This window comes from Chenopodium quinoa, unplaced genomic scaffold, assembly GCF_001683475.1.
Source record: "Chenopodium quinoa cultivar QQ74 unplaced genomic scaffold, ASM168347v1, whole genome shotgun sequence".
Lineage (NCBI taxonomy): Eukaryota > Viridiplantae > Streptophyta > Magnoliopsida > Caryophyllales > Amaranthaceae > Chenopodium > Chenopodium quinoa.
Window position 1 is genome coordinate 586,751 of NW_018742953.1, and position 18,429 is coordinate 605,179.

Genomic DNA, 18,429 nt, shown 5'->3' on the forward strand with positions numbered 1-18,429 from the left:
ACTATGAGTTCCCAAGGAATCAAGACCCCGGGTTTTCTATCTCAAGATCGTGTGAATTTCCTGGAATGCTTTGTCTCATATTATATACATATTGTTTCATAGTATATATAATATTATATTGTTTCATATTATATACATATTGTTTCATTAAATTGTTTTACTGTCCAATCAATTTCAGTGAGCAGTTGTACAATGACGGGCTTAACTTCATCAGTAGGGAAGACATTTTAGGACTACAAGGTGACAAATATGTGGTCAACAATATAATAGATTCCTAGGGCCACATCCTTAACATGGAAAACAAAAGAAGGCAACCAGGCGCTATCAACCGTTTTTTCTGCTCCTCTGAATGTTGGGTAATTATGTCTAAAATTATTTTATAGTTTCACTTTTAAGCTTTAATGTTTCATTTATCATATAATTTGTTTCATTAACATATTGTTCCATTTTTTCATTACTTATGTTTCATATTAAATAAAATATGTTTCATTGTACATACAATATGTTTCATTGTATACAGTGCTAATGTTTCACTATATAGTGCCAATGTTTCATACATCTGATGTTTCATTTTTCATTTACGCTGTTTCATATTATATATCAATTATTTCATTGTATACAATGCCAATGTTTGACTATATAGTGCCAATGTTTCATACATTTGATGTTTCATTTTTCATTTATGCTGTTTCATATTATATATCAATTGTTTCTTTGTATATAGTGCCAATGTTTCACTATATAGTGCCAATGTTCCACTATATAGTGCCAATGTTTCATTTTTAATATATTATGCTCCGTATAAAATACTTCAGTTTTATAATATTGATACATTATAATATTCCTGATACACTTACAACTTTAACAATGATTAATTACTTGGAAACAAACAGAATATGCTGTGCGGTAACAAGTACTTTACGCCAAATACCAAGTTTGCATAGAGGTACAATTGTTTCAAGAGCAGGATGGTGGACGAGATGAATCATTCTGAAATAACTTCTTTTGACAAAGTAGATTTGGTTAGATACTAAACTAATACTGATTCTTAGCATATATATTTGCTTAAAAAGACATACTTAATGTAACGTATAACTTACTTATTGTTTCATTATAGGTTTTCTTTCTCGTCCCAGCATTTGAACACTATTATCTGTTCTGTTTCAATTTCTCACGCAAGCAACTGCAAATTATAGACAACAGATTTCTAGAAGAAGGTGTTGAAATGGATGCAAAGTACGACAATTTCCCAACTACCATGGTAAAAATATAACACTGTTTCACTAAACATCACTGGTATTCCATTTTTTATTTTTTGATGTTTCAATTAGTATATCTGGTGTTTCATTGTTGATTTCTGATGTTTCTGATTATATAGAATATGTTTCAATATATATATATGGTTTCAAATAATACATTTGACGTTCCATTTTTTCATTACTGCTAATTCATATTAAATTAAATAGGTTTCATTGTACATAGAATATGTTATTTCATATTCATACATTTGATGTTTCATTTTTCATTTACGCTGTTTCATATTATATATCAATTGTTTCATTGTATATATTTGTTGTTTCTTATTATATAGAATTTGTTTCAATATATGTATATATGGTTTCAAATAATACATTTGATATGTTTCATTGTACATATAATATGTTATTTCATATATTAAAACTGATGTTTCATTTTTCATTTAGGCTATTTCATATTATATATCAATTGTTTCATGGTATATATTTGTTGTGCCATTGTTCCTTGGTACATCTAATTGTTTCATATTATACAGATCAAGGCATTTGCTAAATTTCTAAATGAAAAGAAAGTTGGGAATGGACGGGGAGTGTCTAGATTCAATACCACTATGAAGGAAATGAGATGGAAGAATAATGACAATTATAATGACTGCGGTGTATACGCTCTCAACCACATGGAAACTTACATGGGGCAGCTAGATGAATGTTGAGATATTGGATTTAACCCAAAAGATGTAAGTTTTTGTGTAATTCTTATATTAATTTATACATAATTTATGGTTCATTGTTCTGGTATTTATTTTGAATTGTTAATATATTTCAGCCTCATATAATGAAGAAGTTGAGGATCGAGTATTGTGGGAAAATATTGACAAGCCCTGCAAACGTACTACAAGATGAAGTTATAGCCAAATCAAAGACTTGGACATTAGAGCAGCTTCGTCATGTTAATCAGTAAACAATGTTTATGAATGTTTCCACATTAGTTGTAAGATACATAATTTTTATGCATGTTCTGGATAATTTAGCTAAACATCTTTTTATGTTTCGTCTAATGATTTTCTATTAATATCTGAACAGTTCCTTCTTCATATGTAAAGATGTGCATACATTATTGTCAATTGTGAACTATTAATATGAAATATTAGAAGTATTAAATGAAACTTTAAATATATAAAATGAAACAACAGTAAGGTAATATGAAACATTGTCATTATAGGTTTAGCTAAACATGTTCTGGATCATTTTCCCATAATTAGAATTATTAAATGAAACTATAAATAGATAAAATGAAACAACGGTAAGGTAATATGAAACAATATTAAACAATGTCACAACATGCATTGTCAACGGTAAGAAATAAATTTAAACCATGCACTGTCACAACTGAACACGTTTCCACATGAAACTGACAAGTGTAAGGTTGCTTTTAAACTTTACAATAAATATGTTCCCAAAGCAACAATACCACACCAGTACTTTTAAGAAAAGATGACTAGTCAAATCAATACACGCTGCCACATAAAATCAATTTGCACACTTTCTGAAAAATATTATATACTCCGTAACTTTTTTTATATAAAACATGCTTACAAAACATGCTAAAACGAATCTTAATGTTTCAGGTAATGTTCCTACTGTTCCCATAAATGAAACAATTGTTACATATATTAGAGCTAGTGTTTCTCAAACTGATGCTTCTCAAAACTGATGTAACATATATTAAAACTGATGTTTCTCAAATGTAACTAATTGTTCCATTAAAACAAACATAAAAATGAGTAAAACATTCCCATAAGAAGGAACAACAGCTGCACAAATCATCATGCTTTGTGAGGACAATTTCGAATATCATGATATGCTAGCTCGCCACAGCCACTGCATTTCCTCTTCGTTTTCTTTTTAGATTGTTCAACCGCTATTTCTTTGGCACCCTTTAATCTTTTAGACCCACTAGTTCCAGAGCCATCGTGAACACCTGTACCTTTATTCTTCGACACTTTAGGAGGCTGAACAAGTATTTCATCAGGAATGCTACATTCTATTAACATCTCAATATCATGTTCACTAGATCTTACATTTTGAGTATCTTCCAAAGTAACATTTTTTGTCGCTTCAATTTTATTCTTGAACTCTCGAATATTCTTAATAAAGTCCTCCTCATGACCTTTAACCCAACTCACACAAGAAAATATCTCCGACCACATTTCATTTATAACCACCCGCCTATCATCTTCGGTGTCTAAACAACTTATATCTAACACTGGTTTCTGAGTAGCAGTTATTGTCCAACGATCTAAGATATATTGCTTTGGAATGCTTTTTAAATTCTTTGCCTTCCACATCCATATCATATGTCTGCATGGGATTCCTATCCTATAAAACTTCTTACAAGAGCAGGTAGTGTCATGACTAAAGCACTCAAACAAAACTTTAAATTTCCTTCTCCTATTTGCCTCAGTAACAATTGCTACATCAATACCATCTTCCTTCCTCAATTCATCTACACCACAACAATAAAAAGCACTATGAACATCATCTTGAAATTCATAAAATACAGAAACGGTGTACACCTCAGAACCATGCCTCACAATCAACAATTCTGTCTTACATTGAGGGAATTTCTTCTGTGATTCATTGTCATTCTCTGCCTGACAATGTCTCTGTGCATCCAACGCAGTTTCATACCTCATGAAAAACTCCACAAGAGACACGTGAGGATTTACAACGGATGTAAAAAAATTATTCTCACTCTCTCACCTTGAGGTAGTTCTCATAATACCACCCATAAAAAAATCTCTAAAATACGCTGGAATCCACATAGATCTCATCTCAAACATCAAATTCAACCAATCATGGTCTTATAATTTAAACTCAACAAGAACATTGTTCCACATCTCTTCAAATTCAGGTGACTCAATTTCTAAATTCCAAACACACTTACTGAGTTCCTTCAAAAATTCAGTATCCTAAATGATATTCCTTCCAACTTTATCAGGCAGCTTTTTCATTATGTGCCACATACAAAATCTGAAGGACATTAATTATGGGACATTAGACCACTATTTAGAAACATTAGCTTTTAAAACTATAACATTATAGTAAAATTCCGGAACATCATCTTGAAGATTTGAAATAATAAAATAAATAATTGGAATAACTAGGCGAATTCTCGTAACAATTGATTAACCTAATGGAACGTCAGAACATAAATTTAAAACAATAAAACACTATATAGGAACAATGTTTTTTTTTTTAAAAAATTCAGAATAATAATATTTAACATCATCACAACAGCTGAAACATCAATCAACTAATATAAAACATCAGACACGTAATTTGAAACAATAGTATTCACAAATGAATCATTGACATTAATTATGGGACATTAGACCACTATTTAGGAACATTAGCTTTTAATACTGTAACATTGTAGTAAAATTCCGGAACATTATCTTGAAGATTTGAAATAATAAAAAAAATAATTGGAATAATTAGGCAAATTCTCGTAACAATTGATTAACCTAATGGAACATCAGAACATAAATTTGAAACAATAAAACACTATTTAGGAACAATAATTTTTTTTTTAACAATAATATTTAACATCATTAATTTGAAACAATAATATGAAACAATAGTATTCACAAATGAATCATTCTAGTTGCAGTACAATAAAATAAATACTAATCTGAACCAATAAATTTGAAACAATAATATTTAACATCATAACAACAGCCGGAAACATGAATAAACTAATATGAAACATCAGACACATATTTTGAAACAATAGTATTCACAAATGAATCATTCTAGTTGCAGTACAATAAAATAAATACCTGTGCTCACATTGCTGGAAAACAGAATTTACAGCAATTTTCATAGCTGGATCTTGATCCGTAATTAAAAAATTGGGCTCCCTACCGCCCATTGCCTTAACAAATGTTCTAAATAGCCATTGGAATGAAGCAACATCTTCCTTTACAATAAAACCAGCAGCAAAAGTGACACATTTCTTGTGGTGATTGACTCCCGTGAATGGACCAACCACTATATTATATCTGGAAAACATGAAACATACGCTGAAATTACGATTCCGATATTTATGTCTACTGTTTCGTAATATTATTCTAATGTTCCGAAAATTAAAACAAATGTTACATCAAATTGTAACACCCAAAAAAAAAAATTCAAAAAACTTTAAAAATAACACTATGATACCTGTTGCTTTGGTAGGTTGTATCAAACGAGAGCATATCACCAAATACGGCATAATTTCTCCGGCAAATAGGATCTTCCCATAAAGCTCTACATAGACAGTCGTCTTCATCCATTTCGTAATAAAAAAAATAAGCCGACCACATCAACTTTTTCCTCTTAAAATTATCAACAAACATCTGGGCGTCCGATCCTTCAATATACGCCTTCCAATCTCTATGAAAATTTTTGAAGTCATTCCTACTAGCACCTATATTCTCATACCCACTAACATATTCCTTCACCATTCTGTATGTCTTGACAGGACCAATATTCACCTGTGGAGACAGAATGTAAAAAGACTAGACTGTTTGAGGACCATGCTATATATGGAACAGATCTAACAGTGCATATTTAATTTTATGAAAAAAAGGCAAAAAAGATATCAAAGATTCTAAATATAGATGTGAACAAAAAACAAAAAGGCACACATTTAATTACAAATAACGGTACACGTTATTCTTGATGGATAGTGCGAAATTCGATGATGACATATTATATGAAACTAAAATGCACTTTATTGTTCCATATATCTGACCACCTGTTCCAAAAATGCACTTTATTGTTCCATATATCTGACCTACTGTTCCTCCGCATTACCCTATTGTTACATTTGTTATAATAACTGTTAATATTAAACCTTTACAACCAATCGCTCCAACTATGTTTCAATTATACGTTATATTGTTCCATTTATCAAAACCATTGTTCCATACAGTTGTACTTACACCTACTTGAGTACATACATTACAAACAATTGTTCCATCAAAAACAATATATATTTCATATTACAGTACTAATGTTTCATATATGTACACAATTGTTACTTCACATTTAAAATTTAATCATTTTAAACAAAACCATATTCAAATACGATTGTTCCATCCAAAACAATATATATTTCATATTACATTACTAATGTTTCATATATGTACACAATTGTTACTTCACATTTAATATTTAATCATTTTAAACAAAACCATATTCAAATACCTTTGAATTATCAATTATCATTTTCTTATGAAACATTGTAAGCTTTCTTTTGGACTTCTGAAAATGAGAGTTCTCGGATGAATACATATGATGAGTATGCCCTTCTTCAAAATTAGAAACAATGTAACCTCCATCTTCGCAATACTTTAAAATCATCTTTGCCTTACAACCAACTCGAGTAGACAATCTTCTTTTAACCATAGGAGTATTCGCTTCTTGACAATCATAGTCTTCTTTATCTTGACCAACAACCACTTCTTCAACATTCATATCATCTACAAATTTATCATCTTCTTCCCCGATACTATCAACTTTCTTTGTCACCACATTATTTCGTTTTTCTTTAAACCCAGCTTTATTACATACAATAATTTGAAAAGAAATAATACCATTTTTTATTTTTTTGACCGTCGACTTTCTAGTAATAAATCCTACAATAGCTGCGTAGGACTCATAAAAACGCAAACCTTCATCAAGTTTTGAAAATTTCATACCTATAGTTGGTCTAATTTCACTATCACAACATGGAATCCATATCTTCGTTCCACCAGGGGTAAAAGCATGAAGAACATTAGACGTACCACATTCAACAGACAAATCCATGCTTAATATAACTACAGAAAAATAAAATAAAATTGAGCTCTAACCTTTGATAATGTATTCCAATGGCTGAATGTATTCCAATGGCTGAGATAACGTCTTCCAATGACTGACCCGGAATGTATTCCAATGGAATACAATGTCTTCCAATGCAAAAAAAAAAAAAAAAAATTACAAACAATAATTACCTTTTCAAGTTGGCCCACGTGAATTCCCACTATAGTTACCAATAAATCTGAACCATTCATCTAATAAAAATGAATGGTCTTAGATTGGTTCTCATTTTAACTTGGTTCTCACCTAAGCCATGGGTACTCACATGATCCCATTTCTATATATATATATATATATATATATATATATATATATATATATATATATATATATATATATATATATATATATATATATATATATATATATATATATATTGTTTAGGGTAAAAGTACCCTAGACACGTGGCACATTGGTCTGGTGACACGTGGCGTATTGCCATTAGTCAACAGGGCTCCAATCCCCTGTTGACACGTGTCCTTGGAACCCTACATTGGGGACTTGTCTGTCCCACTATAAATAGTGGGACAAACCTCATTAATGGGGTATTCATAAATACAAACACAATTACCGAGCAATATTAATTGCGGAATTCTCCCAATCAGCGGGAAGTACTTTACCCTTTCCGCACTTTTTCCTCCTGTACGTATACTAACTTGATCGTCGGAGGCGGAGCTCCTACCCACCGGAGTCTTCGTGATCTTGCAGGTACAGGCATTGGTAGCTCAGTCTCGGAATCGTAACTCTCCCGCAGGACAGCTTAGAAAACCCCGAAACATCTGGCGCCGTCTGTGGGGGGAGTACTTCCAAGATGACTTCAGATACTGTACCACCGAATCCGGACAAACGGCCCTTGGCCGAGCCAGAGGTCCAGACAGACCAGGAAAGTGGTGACGACTGTGAAGTCGCACCTATGTGGCCCCAGACGGGTCCTTTAGAACAAAACGCACCCGTTCCAAAGAAATGAAGGAACGGGGTGAGAACCAAGCTGCTCCAAGCAACACAGCCGGTATGCCGGTTGGGAATGCCCAGGCAGCAGCGGGATCTGCTCCCATCACGAGAAATGAACTCATGATCTTCATGAATAGTCTCAAAGGCGAGATAAAAAAGCCTTCCTCCTCTAGGAAGAAGGCTCTGAAGGATCGTATGCCCACTCCTCATCCAAAGCCCAAGGTGGTGGAGGGGCCCAATATCGACTTAAACAGGCTTCTCTTCCCTCAAGCGGAGCAAAGAAAAGCCATCTGGCACCTACAGCCGGATGGATCCAAGAAAACCTTCTCTGATGCCCGGATGTTTCTCCAGGAGAAGAGAAATCAGCAGCTTTCTGCGTCGGCCTCCACGTCGACCTTCCCTGACAGCTTCCGCAGTGCCTCCGTCAGACACTCGTAAACAAACCAAGGGGGTCAGTCTCGCGAACCTTCCGCGCGATCTGGTCCCAAAGTGATCCAGTTGGGACAATATGGTCCGCCATATGTACCGGGTGGATCCCCTTTTTCTACACTAGGCCTCTTCGGGGGTCATGGGCAGCAGCCGTTCCAACCCACGGATTGGCAGCTGCGTCTGCTTAATTTGGGAGAACATCCTACGGCGTTCTCGCCAGACATAACTCAGGTGGCACAGCCGCCCAAGGTCAAGAATGTGTTGGTAGGTGCCTATGATGGTTCCTTTAACCCGGAAGACCACCTAATGGCATACTCCAACCTCATGTATCTACAGGGGTTGGATGACGCCGCCTGGTGTCGATGCTTTCCGGCGAACCTGAAGGGCATTGCCCAACGGTGGTTTGGTAACCTACCAGCCGGCTGCATAAACAACTTCAGAACTTTGGCGTACTTGTTTACGTCAAACTTCTCAATGAATTTCCCTGCCAAAAAGACCAGCCTTGATCTTGGGGAAATACAGTAGGGTGACAAGGAGGGACTCTCGTCCTGTGTCAGGCGGTTCAATCTGATGAGAATTCAGATTCAAGGGCCGTCTGACGAAGTTGCTTACACAGACTTCTTCAAGGGTCTGAAGGATGGGTCGACCTTCAAGTTCGACCTCGTCCGGAAAAGGGTAGCCACCCTCCAAGAGGCATTAATGGAAGCATAAGCGTATATACAGGCGACAGAGCATTGTGCTGTAAAGCAACCGTCGGATTTCAAAAAATCTGACAGAAAAGATAACCGGCCACAGCAGCCGGCAAAAAAGGAAGATAAGAGAAAAGGAATCTGGGCGGCAGACCGGTCTAGTCAGCCGGCCCAGAAGGAAAGAAGAAAATCTGAACCGTACGTCCCCAAGTACGAGTTCACAAAGGACTGCTCCTCCATTCTCATGGAGATCAAGGACCGGTTGTCCCTCCAGAAACCGGCCGCCATGAAAAGTCCCGCCAGCAGCCGGGATAAGAGCAAGAACTGCCAATACCACGAGGATGTTGGCCATGACACTAATGGCTGTTACAGCCTCAGGCGGCTGTTAGATCGTCTAGCTGACGAGGGAGCTCTTAAGTCCTATTTGCCAAAGCCCAAAGGTAACCCCAAAACAAACAAGGGGCAGGCGGCAAAACCCGGCCCTGCTAACTCTGAAACGGATGAAGAGACAGTCTTCACCATAGCAGGCGGTTTTGCCGGCGGAGGCCCAACCATCCGGGGTACCAAAGACAACATCAGGAAGCTGGCCAACTCAGTGGATGAGGGCCAAGCGTCGAGAGACACCTTTCCTGAGGTCTTTATTTCTGGAAAGGACCTGGGCAAGGTTAGGCGGCCTCACGATGACCCCATTGTCATCGAATGCAAGGTTGCCAACCAGAAAGTTGGCCGGATCTTAATAGATACCGGGAGCTCGTCTGACCTAATCAGCTATCAGTGCTTGAAAAAGCTCAAGTACAAGCCTAACAGCATGAATCGGGCGCCTCACCCCTTAGTCGGCTTTGGGGGAGGAGTGGTGCATCCGGTGGGAAGCATTGACCTTCCTATCCGGCTGGGTGAAAAGGGGCAAGGACGCCATATGGTCGTAAAATTTTTGGTTGTGGAAGAGCTGACTGCCTAGAACATGATGTTTGACCGACCGACCCTCAACGAATCCAAGGCTGTGATCATCCCATCTCTCATGCTGGTCAAATTTGAGAAGGATGATGGTACAGTCGGTTCCCTAAACGGGGACCAGAAGACGGCTAGGGAGTGCTACCTCTCTGACGTCAAACCAACTATGGGTGCAGCCGGTCATGGCGAGCCCATAGATGTTGATAACTGTGATCCCGCAGTGCCGGCTCTAATGGCAGTCGGTAAGAAAAGAAAGGCGGACCAACTGGCACCCGTCAAAAAAGAAAAACAGTAGCAATCACTTGCCGGAGAAAGGTTGGATGACTTTCGACCCCAACCGGCAGGTGAGAGCGTTGATGTCATCCTGGACGACAGCCGGCTTGACAGAACCGTCAAGGTTGGGACGGTTGCTTTTAAAGTGTTGGGGGCAGACTTGCTCGAACTGCTAAGGGAATTCAAAGACATTTTTGCCTTTGAAGTGGAAGAGATGCCAGGCGTAAGCCCGGATCTAGCTGTCCACAAACTCGCCGTGGATCCAAAAAGGAAGCCGGTTAGGCAGAAAAAGAGAAACCATGGCAAGGAGATATCTCAGGCGGTAGCCGCCGAGGTCAATAAGTGGTTAAATGCTGGGTTCATCCGGCAATGCTACTACCCGGATTGGGTAGCAAACGTTGTCCTGGTTAAAAAGCCGAATGGAACCTGGCGGATGTGTGTAGATTACATAGATCTGAACAGAGCATGTCCAAAAGACAGTTACCCGCTCCCACTGATCGACAGCCTGGTCGACTCTACAGCCGGCCATGCTTTGATGAGCTTCATGGACGCCTACTCAGGCTTCCATCAGATACCCCTCTGGAAAAAAGATCAGGAAAAGACGACATTTGTCACTGATCAGGGGTTTTTCTGTTACAAAGTGATGCCGTTTGGGTTGAAGAATGCACCTGCTCGTTTCAGCGAATGATAAACATAGTTTTCCGCCATCAAATAGGCAAGAATGTAGAGGCGTATATTGATGACATGATAGTCAAATCCAAGCTACAGACGGATCACCTAGCTGACCTCCGAGAAACGTTCACCACACTCAGGCGGCACCAGGTCATGCTTAACCCTAAGAAGTGTGTCTTTTGTGTTGAGTCTGGGAAGGTTCTCGGATTTCTGATTGACCAAAGGGGGATTGAGGCTAATCCGGAAAAGGTACAGGCGATAATTGACATGCAGTCACCCCGCATTGTAAGAAAAGCCCAAAAACTCACCAGTTGCCTGGCGGCATTAGGGAGGTTCCTCAGCCGGTCTGGCGACAAATGCCTCTATTTCTTTCAAGCAATTAGGAAGAGGTTAAGGTTTGAATGGGGAGAAGAGGCTGAGGCGACATTTCAAAAGCTTAAGCAACATCTACATTCTTTTCCAAGGCTAGTGAGCCCCCTGCCCTAGGAGGCTCTCTACATGTACCTAGGCGTCTCAGATCACTTTCTTAGTGATGTTCTCCTTGCTGAGAGAGACGACAATCAACTCCTGGTGTATTTCATCAGTCATGTCCTTAGAAATGCTGAGCTTCAGTACCATATGATTGAAAAATTTGGGTTGACCCTCTACAAAGCAGTCAAGCGGTTGAAGCCCTACTTCCTGGCTCATCTGGTAACTGTATACACTGATCAGCCACTCAAGCGCCCAATGACCACCATAGAGTCATCTGGTAGAATGATCAAATGGGCTGTTGAAATGCAAAGCCTGGAGATAACTTTTGAACCTAGGCGGGCAGTGAAAGGTCAGGCGTTTGCCAACTTCATTGTTGAGATGACTAGGCCAGTGCAACCGGAAAATCCTGATTAAGTTTGGAAGTTGTCTGTGGACGGTAGTTCTACAGCGAACGGCTGTGGTGCACGCGTTATTTGCCATTCTCCGGAAGGGGATAAGTTTGAATATGCACTACGGTTTAAGTTCCAAGCCTCAAATAACGAGGCATAATATGAAGCTCTGCTAGCCGGCATACGTATGTGTAAGGCGGCTGGAGCAAGGAAAGTTAACGCCGGCTCAGACTCTCAATTCATCGTTAGCCAATACCACGGTGACTATGAAGCCACCCATCCGGCTATGATCAAATATCTGCAGGCGATCAGGGAAGAGGCTGCGTCACTTGACGAATTCCATTTTGAGTCAAGTGCCACGGTCTGAAAACAATCAGGCGGATGCGCTCTCCAAATTGGCGTTATCCTCCTCCTGTGATGCGCCTAGGACAGTCTTTTGGGAAGTCATGGAAAAAAGAAGCATTGAGCATGATCCCATTGGAATTTTAGACCGAAGCGCCACCTGGATGGACCCCATCCGGGCTTATCTGACAAATGGCTCTTTGCCGGATGTCCCTTCAGAAGCAGCTGCGCTCAAGAAGTGAGCTCTGAGCTTTGTTATGCACCAAGGAGAACTTCTCTGGAAGGGGTACTTGCAGCCGTTTCTGAAGAGTGTGACCCCAGAAAGGGGGAAGGAAGTCTTGGAAGATCTGCACGCGGGTTATTGCGCCTCGCATATAGGCGGCAGATCCCTGGCTAAAAGGGTCAGGTGGCAAGGATATTTTTGGCCCACTCTTGAGGCAGACGCCATGGATTTGGTGAAGAGGTGTGACAAGTGCCAAGGGCTGGTTGTGGGATTAGGGAATCTCCCATTGCTTTGCGTCTGTAGGCAGGCCCCAGGCAAACGGACAAGTTGAGACCTTTAATAAGATTATCTCAGACGACATTAAGAAAAAGGTTGAAAGGGCTGGTGGTCTATGGGCAGAGGAGTTGCCTCATGTCCTCTGGGCTATCAGAACAATCGAGAAAGGGGCAACCGGTGAAACCCCATTCCTTATGACATACGGCACTGAGGCTGTTCTCCCTATCGAGCACTATGAACCAACTCTCCGCATCATGCTGTTTGATGAGGAAACCAATTGGGAGGCTATGCGTCTTGCCTTGGATGCTCTCCCAGAGCGAAGGGGCAACGCCGCCTTATGACATGAGGTCTACCGTCTGAGAATGACTCGGGCCTACAACAAACGGGTACACAAGTGGCCCTTGAAAGAAGGAGACTTTGTACTCCGCAAAATGGAGGCGACCGGTAGGGAAAACGAGCAGGGCAAGCTAACCCCAAACTGGGAGGGCCCCTACCGGATTTTTGAAGAGGTTAGAGATGGCACATACCGCCTGGAAACCCCAGACGGTAGGAGGTTGCCTAGAACTTGGAATGTAGACAACTTAAAAAAGTACTACTTCTGAGAATTGTAAATCTTTTGTAATTACCCCGTATGATTAATGGGAAAAACTTGGTTTATTACATTTTTGTATCCCTACGCCATGTCTTGTGCTTAACACAAGCGACTTTCATCGTTTAATTCCCATACGCCATGTCTTGTGCATCTCACAAGCGGCACATTTATCACTAAAAAGCATTCGGTGACGCCCATACGGGTGAATTCACTAAAAAGAACATCTCCCTTCCGGGTAGTAAATTGTTCTAGTGATCATAACTCAGGCGGATATAATAACTGGAAGTTAAGTCAGTTATTTCCGCCTGAATGATCCATTGCATCAAAGAATAGCTGACCAGCACTCCCAAAAGTGCAGCCGGTTTATTCTTTGAAAAGCAATACCAGCAGAAGCTAGCCCCAAAAGAGGAAGCCGGTACTCCCAGTACATCTAGACCGCCGCCTGCCCCTTCTGAAGAGGCAGGCGCAGGGTAAATATGCTTATACTAGCCAAATGTTACGCAAAAGCACTACACACGGTTCACTATCAATGTTAGCAAGGCCCTAAGCTTTGGGCTCCTAACGAAAAAACGCAGCCGGCAACCAGGCAAAACAAGATATAAACGGTACTTGAAAACCGTGCTTTAACCCGGGTTGTACGTGTTTAAATATTAACTGTCCCTGACTGGGGGCATGCGGATAGCCGCCAGGCTGAGTGCAGCTCTACCAGTCACCTATTCGGGGGTAACATTCCTAACCCCACCCCGTCTTAAGTTCACACGACAATAGTACTTAAAAGAAATTTGAAAGAAGCGCAAATAAGGAGAAATCATTCAACAAAATCGGCACAGCCGGTGAGAAAATATATATATTAATATTCGAAATAAAATACAATAGCAGAATAAGCCGACTCATCCGGCGCGATTACAAGATAATGCACGGCGCGCAGGCCGGGAGGTCGTTGCTACTCTATCTACACGGTCACCCGGTCATTCGGAGCCTGAGTCTCTTCTAGGTTTGGCGGGTCAACGGTGGGGACGGAGTCAGGAGCAACTTCATCTTGAATAACCTCTTCGTTAGCAGCCGCCTCCTCCTCCATCCTTTTGAATTCCGCCTCAACCCACTTCTCATAGGGTTCAGGCCCCGGCTGACCCTCCTCCTCAACCAGAATGGTAAGATCTGCATATTTGTAGGCAAGCTCCCAGACGTTGTAGTCTGTACCCGGATGGATAATGGAGAACGCCCTCTTCATTCTGTTCTCACAATCTTGCTCATTCTCCTCAATTAGCCGGCTCTGTCCTGCTTCAAGGGTGGCCTTGAAGTTGTTCTTTGCAGCAGCCGCATCTTTTTTCAGGCGGTCATTCTCTTTTTGCAAGTTTTCGCTGGCCTTCTCCGCCTGCTCCAACCGCTTGAGGGGCTCCACATGATCCTTGAGCACCGTCTGAAGATTGTCTAATTTGACCTTGGACTCATTGAGGGCCTTTTGGAGGGTCTTGACCTGGTCCGCCTGTCACATGATTATAAATTTAGTTTCTAAGTCATGCACAATCATTGAATATTCTGCAACATTATGTGCGTCATCTGTAGACCGTTTGGCTCTCCTTACCTCTTCCTGTTAGCGTATGTAGGCCTTTTTGAGCCCTTCTACACGCAGCATTGCCTGAACAATACAACCGGTGTCAGTAGAAAAACCGGATGTACATACATCAAATAAAATGCCGGGTGGGCACTTCAAGCTTACATCAGCTAGCTCGACCATTACACGGTCGGCATTGAAGGTGTTGATCCCAGGGATCACCTCCTTCTCGTCCCGGGGGACGGCTTTCAGCATGGCTCGGGCATATTAAGCTGCATTCGGCCAGTGGGGGAATTATCTGCACCAGAAACAGACGGTGAGAAAGCTACATATGCTTGCCTACGGATTGCAAGCTGATCGGAGAATCTCTCGGCTGAGACTGAGAATAAGACTTAACCCGCATGGGCAGGTCAAGCAGCGTGAGGTTGAAAGGATTTGTACCTTGTTGTTGGAAACCCCTCTGGCCTCCGTCAGTTGATGGACCGATTGTGTTCCTTATTGGTGTGACCTCCTTTGAGGCCACAACTTCAGCAGTAGACCCGCCTGGGGTCTTTATTGATTTACAGCCGGTAGAGTGCCGGACGGTGGATGTGGTTTTCTACACCTTAGATGCAGGCTCCACTACAGTCGGCCTCAGCCGAATCTGCTTCTGTAGGGAGCGGGGAGCTTTGCTCCCATCCTGAAACGAAGTAACAAACGGTTAGACGGAAAAAACAAGCAAAAAACGGAAGTAAAGCAAATAAATCAAAGATAAGTCAGACGGTCTAACCTTCTTAGCTGCCTAGGCAGCAAGCTTTTTCTCCAGATTCTCCTTACGGATGTCTAAAGTCTTCCTGGCAGGCGTTTTTTCTGTTGGCAATATGTCCTTTGCTTCGTCTACAAAACACAAATCAAGTACGTTCGGTCAAGGTCAGGACAATGACAGACAGGCATTGTAATCAAAGGAAATTTGTCAGCCAGCGTACGTTAGCTGGCTAAGGCTCTTAACCTACGTTTTTCGAACATGTTGCTAAGTCCACAGGAGGAAAAAAAAGCTTCGTCCCTTAGACACTCATGTTTGGGCACCCAGTTTCTGGGCACCCTTATTATCTCTCCGGTACAGAGAGGGTGGAAGGGACGAGCTCAAAAAAGCCGGAGTCCAGTATTGCTTCTCTATCCTCATCCGGCACTGGGGCAATCCGGCATTTCTGCCCCAAAAGTTCAGGTTTCCGGTTGTATGTCCGGAACTCCCTATTTTCCTCGTTGGTTGGAGCCTTGATCAGGTAGAAGCGGTTTTTCCAGTCCGACCACTTAGACGGTTTGTCGAGTGTCATGAGGTACTGGGGGTAAGTGGTCAGGGTATACCAGGCTCTCCAGCCGCCTGGGCTCTTACTCAAGTAGTGCATATGGGCAAAAGCCTCCTAGCTGGGGTTTAGATCTTGCATTTCGCAGGCGGCAATGTACCCAAGAATGTTCACCCAAGAGTTGGGGGTGAGTTGCCAAATGCATAGGCCATACCCCCTGAGTATGGTCTTTATTGTGTCATGCAGAGGGAAGTGGAGCCCCGCCAAGAATGCCGCCTCGTAGCAGCCAAACCAGCCGTTTGCATTGCGCTGGTCATCCTCCCAAGCAATTATCCCCTTCTCAGGCGGGACCGCCAGTTTATATCCAGCCCCAAGGGGCCGTTTGAGGACGAAATCTGCCAAGTTATTCCGCATCATGGCCCTATCTTTGGCAGAGACGGTGATCATCAAAGGATCACCCTTAGTTTGCCAGGAGGGTCTCTCCTCCTCCTCACTATCGACGGATGGTGTTAGATAGCTAGAGCTGCTCTCCACAGGTCCGAGTGCAAAGCCGGAAGCGGAGGAGGAGGCCTCTTGGGATGAGTTTTTTCGCTCTACGGAGGCGGCTTCCTCACCGCCTCCCTAATTAGAGCCTAGAATTCCATCACTAGGCGTACCTCCGGGAGATCCCATGGCCGCCTTAGTAGGGGCCCTCTCATCAGGCGGTAACTCGTAAGAGTCCCCGCCTCTGTAATTAGGATCCACAGCCGTCTTCCTAGTTCTGGCCATTGTGTCCTGCACAGACACGGAGACGATCGGATTGGGAGACAAAGAAGGCAAATCCCAGAGTCTATAGGTGGTATTTCCAGTCCTACACTCAGCCGTACTAACGGACTGGCTGGTCTCATTATTATGTTTCGGATGGGGGTATAAAAGGTCCATCTAACTATAGGACAAATTAATGAGAAAACAAACAAAAGATTTAAGCGTTAATACATGGAAGAGCTTGAAAGAATAGAGGCGGTACCTAAAAGAAAGAGGGAGAAAACCACTTGGTCGCTGGGAATTTCTTGAGTTTGCTTGCGAAGACATAGGCGTCTCTGAGCCGGCTGTGTTGTTTGAAGTGCAGATGAAAATTCAGCTTGTTATCAAACCCCCCAGACGGTTATAAACTGGATGTACACTCGGAGACTATCTCAGAAATGCTCTCAACACCGGCTGCTCTCGAAAATCAGAAAATTTTCCAAGTTTGTAAATGAGGGCTTGGGGAGGGGACTTGACTATTTATAGGCTCCTCCCAAGAAGGCGAAGAGTCCTGACTCTTCACCTTCTGCTTCTCCCGCCATTTCACCCAAACATCCAGAATCTAAGTGATTAAAAAAAAAGGAAAGAAAGAAGAGAGAGAGAGATCTTCACAGGTGCCATGTGACCCAATGGGCTAGTGACACGTGGCGTATTGCCATTAGTCAACAGGGCTCCAATCCCCTGTTGACACGTGTCCTTGGAACCCTACATGGGGGACTTGTCTATCCCACTATAAATAGTGGGACAAAACTCATTAATGAGGTATTCATAAATACAAACACAATTACCGAGCAATATTAATTGCGGAATTCTCCCAATCAGCGGTAAGTACTTTACCCTTTCCGCACTTTTTCCTCCTGTACGTATACTAACTTGATCGTCGGAGGCGGAGCTCCTATCCACCAGAGTCTTCATGATCTTGCAGGTACTGGCATCGGCAGCTCAGTCTCGGAATCATAACTCTCCCGCAGGACACCTCAGAAAACCCCGAAACACACACATATATATATACATATTGTATATATGTATATATATATGTATATATATATATATGTATGTATATATATATATGTATGTATATATATATGTATGTATATATATGTATATATATATATATATATATATATATATATTGATAGAGTCATAAAAGTATTTTATTTCATTAAACTCTCGATTTTATATTGATATTTAATCGTTTAGTGAATATTAAGTAATTTTCTTTCCTAGACACGAGATACTACTATTTTCATTTATTTGTTTATAGGAAGGAATATTAGGATATCAGAATGCATTTTACCACCGCTTGGATCAAACAAAGCAAAACCCACAAGACCGAGTTAAGTCATACTTTAAAGCCCAATAGTCACATGGATCTTAAAATAGACCA

The 18,429-nt window shown here is 41.0% G+C and overlaps 2 protein-coding genes across 2 annotated transcripts; both read right to left on the reverse strand.

Annotated features, from left to right (window-relative positions):
* Positions 1–3,082: 3,082 nt before the first annotated feature.
* LOC110728688 (protein FAR1-RELATED SEQUENCE 1-like) lies at positions 3,083–3,952 on the reverse strand. Its single transcript, XM_021908330.1, has one exon. The coding sequence runs from the start codon at positions 3,950–3,952 to the stop codon at positions 3,083–3,085; it is 870 nt and encodes a 289-aa protein (XP_021764022.1).
* Positions 3,953–4,228: 276 nt separating this feature from the next.
* On the reverse strand, positions 4,229–7,112 carry LOC110728689 (protein FAR1-RELATED SEQUENCE 5-like). Its single transcript, XM_021908331.1, has 5 exons — positions 6,977–7,112; positions 6,510–6,862; positions 5,481–5,794; positions 5,099–5,320; positions 4,229–4,289 (listed from the first exon to the last, which is right to left on the reverse strand). The coding sequence occupies exons 1-5, from the start codon at positions 7,110–7,112 to the stop codon at positions 4,229–4,231; spliced, it is 1,086 nt and encodes a 361-aa protein (XP_021764023.1).
* Between the last annotated feature and the right edge of the window lie 11,317 nt (positions 7,113–18,429).